Source organism: Fragaria vesca, linkage group LG4 (assembly GCF_000184155.1).
Source record: "Fragaria vesca subsp. vesca linkage group LG4, FraVesHawaii_1.0, whole genome shotgun sequence".
In the NCBI taxonomy this organism is placed as follows: Eukaryota; Viridiplantae; Streptophyta; class Magnoliopsida; order Rosales; family Rosaceae; genus Fragaria; species Fragaria vesca.
Genome location: NC_020494.1, coordinates 18,106,285 through 18,114,209, shown reverse-complemented (window position 1 = coordinate 18,114,209; position 7,925 = coordinate 18,106,285). Strand labels below are relative to the sequence as shown.

The 7,925-nt window shown below is 37.1% G+C and overlaps 1 protein-coding gene across 2 annotated transcripts; it reads left to right on the top strand.

Moving 5' to 3' along the window:
* The first annotated feature begins 4,529 nt into the window (after window positions 1-4,529).
* Window positions 4,530-7,318, top strand: LOC101308758 (F-box/kelch-repeat protein SKIP11-like). 2 transcript variants are annotated; one of them, XM_004297268.1, is made up of 2 exons: window positions 4,530-4,778; window positions 5,547-7,318. In XM_004297268.1, the coding sequence occupies exon 2, from the start codon at window positions 5,552-5,554 to the stop codon at window positions 6,893-6,895; it is 1,344 nt and encodes a 447-aa protein (XP_004297316.1). In that variant the 5' UTR covers window positions 4,530-4,778; window positions 5,547-5,551; the 3' UTR covers window positions 6,896-7,318. The 2 variants fall into 2 exon arrangements, with proteins under 2 accessions (XP_004297316.1, XP_004297315.1); XM_004297267.1 differs by having other exon boundaries at window positions 4,530-5,063.
* The last annotated feature ends 607 nt before the right edge of the window (window positions 7,319-7,925 follow it).

Genomic DNA, 7,925 nt, shown 5'->3' with positions numbered 1-7,925 from the left:
TTTGTTGTAATGCATAGTTAGAGCATTTCATATATGTCATAATCACGAATGTTTTTACTAACGTGTGTAATGAACTTGTCGTAATTTCCAAAAAAACACACACACACGCATACACATTCATGGTCCTACTTCAAGATCAATACACATATACATAAACGAAACATTTATTTTGTATAAACATGTGAGTCAGATCTTCTTCATCGTGATCATCATCTATCATTTTCAATTTCATTAATCATAAATTTTTCGATTCAATCTAAACATATTATCGTAATTTGGTGAGAAATAAAATCATTATTTTTCATATTAAATAAAATCATTCATGGTCATACTTCAAGATCAATAAACTTAGAGAAATTTTATTCACACATGACTAAATACTAAATACACATCTCACACTTACTACACCACCAAATAACTTTATAATATTAACATTTAACTAGATACACGTCTTTAAACTACCTAGACTACCCTCATTTAAAATATACCGATTCTACCATATATATTTTCTAAATACACATTCATTCCTTTTTTATATCATCTTGACTTGGAAAGAAAATAAAAGCTTTCTATATCCTTGCTAAACAATGAGAAGACTATTATTTTCTTTGCAAACTCAAGAGCATTCAAACTGCTCTACCATGCTTAATAAATATATGTGGAATCCTTTGACATATTCATTATTTTGGATTTTTTGCACCCAACACATGTTTTAGATCATTGCAAAACATATTCAAACTAGATCACCAGTCTGTTATGCTTGAAAACCTTGAGCATAGATACTCCACTTGTTTGCAGGATAAAGAATACCGTTCTAAATCTTTGCATGGTCGAAGCCAACCAAAAACCTTCATCTGTTTGGGGGAATCCATTATTATGAATCATCAAGCTCTTGCCTATAAGACCATGATTAATCCTCGATCAATTCGGTTAAAAATATGCTTATTGCCAAGTTTTAAGTTTGAAACTTCATTTATGTAGAGTGAATAAAACGTTAAAGTGAGATGTAGTGTATTTTAAGTTTTTAATAATATTATCTAATTAATATAGACCTCTTTTGGTAATTTCATATACTTAACTTTTTTATGTTAGATATATAAAAAAAAGTATGTATATTTAGGAGTGTGTGAATAAGATTTCTCATAGACTTATACATAAACAAAACATTTATTTTGATAAACATGTGAGTCAGATCTTCTTCATCATGGTCATCATCTATCATTTTCAGTTCCATTAATCATAAATTTTCTGATACAATCTAAAGTTCTAAACATAATATCATAATTTTGTGAGAAATAAAATAATTATTTTTCATATTAAAAAAAAACGAGCGTAAAGCAAAAGCTGGTAGAGACGGACATTCTCCATTGTGTGGTGCTGGTATTTTATGGCCTTGTTTGTCAATTAAGTTTTGATTAGGGAGATAATCGCATTAGTTAACGAAAAAGCATCGAGGCTTTTTGAACATTTGAGCGTCCACTAAGAGTTGCCCACGTGCGAGCGCCGACACGTGGCTCGAAATCCCAGATCGATGTATTTGCCCCTTAATTGGCGCGCGCGCAAAATCTATGGGATATATTCTCACATGCCCCTTCGATGAGAGATTACTATAGTTAAGTGAAAGTTAAGTTCTTCCATTAACAAAGAGCAGTATGTTTACCAAGCAAAAGATTAAATACCAAAAATATCCGCATGTGTATAGATGCTTGTTTAAGAATTTACTTGGTTGAAAAACCAAAGGTTTTTAAAACCGGACATTTTTATTTACGTTTAGAGATCTTGATTTGAAGAAGTGTTAAAGATGATTTATTGTGCGTGAGAGCTTCATAAGACAATCAAGTAAGATTACGTACTACGTGACATAAAGAAAGCTCAGTTAAGCATGGAGGAAAGAGTCGGACAAAATGTCCTTATACTGAAAATTTAGTGTGCTTCTAAGGCATCTTCTTTGTACTTTCAATGTTTAATCAAAATTTCGATCAAAACTAGAACAAGAACAAAACCTAAACAAGCAAAATGATTCAAACTCGATCAATTCCAAAAAGTAATAACATAGACAATGTTGAGGATGATGAAAGACTACATGCAGCCCAAACAGTGGCTGGAGACACCCAAAATTGTTGAAAATTTCATAGAACAATTTGAGCTTTTGACATCAATCATTATTCCCATCGTTGATTGGGCGGGAAACTCTCATAGTTGTGATGAATACAAGGAGAGAAATCGAAAGAGACCGGTGCGCCGCTATGAGGAGGTTGGGGAGAAAAGTTTCATCCTCGCGGGTCAGAGCTGTGGAACGAGGTGGAGTGAACGTCCAACCTGATCATCACCTTTAAATACTCATTCTTATATTTATTTGGCCGATTGAGATAAAAACAACTAGCACAGATCTTCGAAAAAATTTTAAAAAAATTCTCACATACTCGCCATCCTTACTAAAATTACAAAAACTATCCCGGATGAAACGTGTACCGGCAGTTAACAATGCTTTGAATAAGTGATCCACACAAAGTGGAAGCAGGTATCCATTGATGATGAACAATAATCTTGATCCAACAACCGTGACTTAGTGACCTGACGAATGAACTTGTTTTAGGTTTATATTTAGCCGTTCGGTTTAAGGTGATAATTTCCGTTCAATATAATTCAACCTCGCGGGATGATCCAAACCTGGTGAAAATTAGCGGCTAGCTGACTGACGGCCGTCGGATGCGAATTTGGAGAGTCGTACAGGGGTGAAAAGTCGGTGGGACCACCCGCGGCCAGAGAGACTGCTCCGTATTCACATTAACCTCCCTTCTGCGATTTTCCAAATTCCAATGGTTTCCTACCTGTTTTTGGTTTCTGCGATCCTCATTTCGCCACAATTGTCAAGTCTGACGTGTTCCTCTTTATCTCTTTCTCTCTCTCTCTCTAATCATCAAACAAGATAATCTAAATTAATCAAAAATAATCGCACTCAATTCATTTGCGTAGACAGGGTCAAATGGGCCGTCCTACAAGTTAAAATGACGGTAGAGCCCCTCTCCCCTTTCAAGCTTTCCTCTTATCCTATAGCCAAGCGGCAATGCCTCTAAGCCTCTTTTTAAGGTTGAATTGAAATTTTTCTCTTTAGTGTGATAATTACAGGACGTGAATCGAAGACCAAAAACCCAAACGAGTTATGTTTGATCCTTGTTTGACCCGATCTTTGAGTTCTCTCTACCGGAAGCCGAAAGGCTACCTATATTGATTTGTCCACATCTTGATGTGAAAAAAGAGAATGGAAGGAGAGGTGTATGATGCTTACCATCTTCGTTAGCGGCAGGAAAGTGCCTAACTACCTATCTAATCTATCATGCATGCAAATACAAAATACGATAATAACTTCAAAACATAATATTTGACTACGTTTTGAAATTCAATTTGGTCTTACTTTTTATATGGTTCGACGTCATTTTGTTAAAAAATAACTCGCTTTATATACGATACATTTTGAATTTCTTCATACTTGTAAGCTTTCATTTATGATTATGTATATCATATATGAAACGGGAGAAAATTCTTAGATTAGGAGGCAAAGTTTTGAAATGCGAGTGAATAACAAGGATTCGTTAAGTTTGAATAAATTTTTGCCAAGGTAATTTATCAAAAACAATTATGTAACGTTTTGCATTTTTATACCAACAAATGTTCATCAGTAGAGTCGTTACAACAAAATGATCAACGGTGTACATTTAATTGCGCTTACATAACGCAACGCATTATCATTAGAAACGTTACAATCAATTATTTAAAGGGGAACAAAATGTGTTATCAATCAATCTAATCAGCAGATTTGATCTTATTCATACCCTACAAACTTAATTGAGGAGTATGTTTAAACTAAAACGTTGTTGATATTGAACAACCAAAAACTACAAAAAAAAAAAAAAAAAAACAATTTCAAATCTACATCATCTCTATAACAAAAATGGGTCGAATAGAAACTGCCCAATGTAATCAAACGAGATTAGTGAAGTTTAGAACAGTAGATTAGCCGAGTCAAATCTGGTTAATAGCGTAAACCCAAACAGGGGGTTCCTGGCTGGGGGGTCCTCAATTCCCGCGTCGAAGCCAATCACAGCCAGATGAACTGGAAAGTGCGAGAATTTGACTTTAAATGTAAACGAGAAATCGGAATCTTTCTCGCGCGGGGCGTCTGCAAAAGACGTAAGCCATACGGACCTCGTCAATACCAGAGAGGGACAGTTTACAAGTCGCCCCCGGCCACCACGTGTCTATTTACCGGCCGTCACCGGTTGCCCGTTCCATAACGGCGACTGCTACTACTACGCAAAAAGAAGAAGAATAACCACCCCCTCTCTCAGCTTTTAGTGGGCCCCGCCTCCACCTCCCTCCTCCACCACCACCACAACCAGCTCAACGAATAAAATAATAGTATTCAGGATCCGAAAAAAACAAAACAAAAAAGAAAAATTAATTAATTAAAAAAAAAAAAAAAAGAAGGGTTTAAGAGAGATAAAGAGGGGCCTCGCTAAAAGATTTTTGCTCCAAAGCCAGAGAGAGAGTCTCTGATTTGCAGAGAGAATCCAAAGGACAGCGAAGAAGGAAGAACGCGAAGAACAGAAACAGCAAAATTTACATACACGCAGAGAGAGAGAAACACCATTTTTTTAATTTCTTTTTGGGTTATGAGTTTATAGATAAATTAGATAGATAGATAGATAGATAGAGAGAGATGTGTTGTAAATTTTGATAATTCCAACCAGGTCCTTTTTTCTCTTCTTATCCAATCCGTAAGTCCCTCGCATTTCTTTTTTATTTTCGCTCCTTTCTTTCTTTCTCTCTTTTTGGTTGATTAATTTACCTCATTGGTTAATGAGAAACTGGGTTGGATTATTATCGATAAACCAATTGTGAACAGATCTAATTTGGCCTCTGGTATTTGTTTAGAGGAAAACTGAAGTCTGGGCTTTTGATTACTGTTACTTTGGATTACTGGGTTTTCAATTGTTTTGCTCATTTATAGGGGACCCAAGTTTCTGTTATTTCAAATACAGTGATTCTTGTTTCTTAATTTGGTAAGGAAAAAAATAAAGGGACTTGTGAAATTCTTGATCTTTATCTCTGTTTATATTGTAGTATTGTTCTTTTGAGTTGCATGTGTTTTGGTTTCTGGGATTGTGTTCTTCTTTGACAGATTTGATTCCAATACATGGCATCTTGACTTTCTCAGCCATTTAAACAAGAAAAAAGAACTATGAGAGATTGTTATTTTTGTCCACAAGTTAGTTCATCTGGATTGGATTCAGAAATCTGAAATTGTTGCTGGAGTTGTTCTTCATTCAATTCACGCAAGCCAGTCATTAAAATTGGTTTTAGAGGATTTGTGGAAGAAAAATTGAACAACAGCTCTTTGAATTAAGTTTGTATTATTCGTTTTCTCTGAATCGTTTTCTGGGATTTAGTGTTTTGGATTTTCTAAATTTCAGAAGTGAAATTTGTTGGATTTGGATAAAATTCGGGTCTTTGAAATTTGGCTTTTCCATTTGAGTTTTTCTCAGGAGAAATGTTGGAGGGTCGGTCCTGCTTGCTTTCGAGGGTGTTTTCGAGCTCCTGCCAGCAGCCAGAGGGCAACTGGCCTTACAGGATGACCTTTCATCAGCTCAGAGTGGATATTGCCAATGGAAAGCGGCCATTGGAGTTTGATGGTGACGATGATGATGAAGAGAATCGAGACCGGAAGTTGTGTAAGCTACTGGATTGCTGTGACATGGTGGAGACGGCTCAACCTTCTTCTTGTGAGCAATCCGAAGATGAGAGTAATCAGGATGGGGCTGCTTCGTCGGATTCAGACTCCCTTATACATCGGATTGGGCGGGACAACTCCATCAGCTGCTTAATTCACTGCTCGAGGTCCGATTATGGTTCCATTGCCTCATTGAACAAGAGCTTCTGGTCATTAGTTAGGACTGGGGAGCTCTATAAGCTGAGGAGGCAGAATGATGTCATTGAGCACTGGATTTATTTTTCTTGCCACCTACTTGAATGGGAAGCATTTGATCCCAATCGGGGAAAGTGGATGCACTTGCCGAGAATGACTTCCAATGACTGCTTCATGTGTTCCGACAAGGAGTCCCTGGCTGTAGGCACTGAGCTTCTTGTATTTGGTAAGGAGGTCACTGCCCATGTAATCTTTCGGTACAGTATTTTAACAAACTCTTGGTCTTCTGGAATGAGGATGAATGCCCCAAGATGCTTGTTTGGGTCTGCAAGCCTCAAGGAGATTGCAATTTTGGCAGGTGGTTGTGACTCACAGGGAAAAATACTCAGCTCTGCGGAGCTATACAATTCCGAGACTCAGACTTGGGAACTCCTCCCGGACATGAACAAGCCTCGAAAGATGTGTTCTGGGGTTTTTATGGATGAAAAGTTTTATGTTATTGGTGGGATTGGGGGAAGTGATTCAAAGGTTCTTACTTGTGGAGAAGAGTATGATTTAAGGACGAAAAAATGGACAGAAATACCTAACATGTCTCCTGGACGGAGTGGTGCAGCCAGTGAGACTGAGATGCCTGCAACTGCTGGTGCACCGCCTCTGGTTGCAGTGGTAAATAATGACTTATACGCAGCTGACTATGCTGACATGGAGGTGAGAAAGTATGACAAAGAAAGAAGATTGTGGATCACAGTGGGAAGATTGCCTGAGCGGGCAGGCTCAATGAATGGTTGGGGGCTCGCTTTCAGGGCTTGTGGGGATCGTCTTATTGTCATCGGAGGGCCTAGGAATGTGGGTGAAGGTTTCATCGAGATCAATGCTTGGGTTCCGAGTGAAGGTCCTCCACAGTGGAACTTGCTTGCGAGAAAGCAATCTGGTAACTTTGTCTATAACTGTGCTGTAATGGGATGCTGAAGCTTCATGTGTATAAGATTGGATTGTCCTCCCAACACAGGAGTCTTGCTAATTGGTAACACTCCCCCTTTCTTTATAGATTGTTTATCCATTTGGGTGGGGGAGAATGGGGAAGAATTTTAGACTTACTCAAGATTCAATTGAATATTTTCTTGGAATGAGATCGATCTTGAGTGACTTTTTTTTTCTTTACAAATTTCTTTTTTGTTTTCCTCCATGTTCGTCTTCCCCCCATTTTTAGTGACATAAGAAGTTTCAAAGGTTGGCATAATGTAGGAAAAGAATGGGTTCAATAATTTGAAGTACCAACACATTGTGGTAGATTGTCAGTAGTGCTTGCTGAAGCTTTCGTACTTAAATACACAGAACTAGTTGTAATGGTTTCCCTGCTTTAAATTCATTTGCGTTGTCTTCGAAAGAGAAATTTCTGAGAGATTGTCAACTTGGATGCTAGTTTGTGGAGGGATTACATATTTGATGAAATTGATGGCATATATTTCAAAGTTTTCGAAGTTTTAAATTCATTTGGAGCTCTCATAGGGTCTGATATTGTATACAGCATTTTAAACCGATGTGTGCAACAATTATCCTTTTTTTATTTTCATGTGAACGACCCTCAACCTTGATGATAGTAGTATCATGACTGTCATGTATGCTTTTGATTGTATCTAAGATGCTACTGAACAATATGATTAGATCCATAAAATCGGGGATGGTAATTTATATAATATGTGGTGGCTTTGACATAGTAATGTAGAACAGTAAGTCAGTTTGCATTTCTTTGTGCTACATAAGCGAGAGAATTAGTTGCTTATGGAACAATAATATCGGGGATGATAATTTATATAATATGTGGTGGTTTTGACATAGTAATGTAGAACAGTAAGTCAGTTTGCATTTCATTGTGGTACATAAGCCAGAAAATTAGTTGCTTGTTGATACAAGTATTTCTAGGCTGGAAGGGATCTGAAATATTCACAGATAATTGCAGGCAAGTTGCTTCCCAACTTTATGTGAAAATGAGGCTTTA

Excerpts from the sequence above, each read along its gene's own strand:
- LOC101308758 (XM_004297268.1), top strand. The coding sequence starts at position 5,552 with ATGTTGGAGGGTCGGTCCTGCTTGCTTTCGAGGGTGTTTTCGAGCTCC.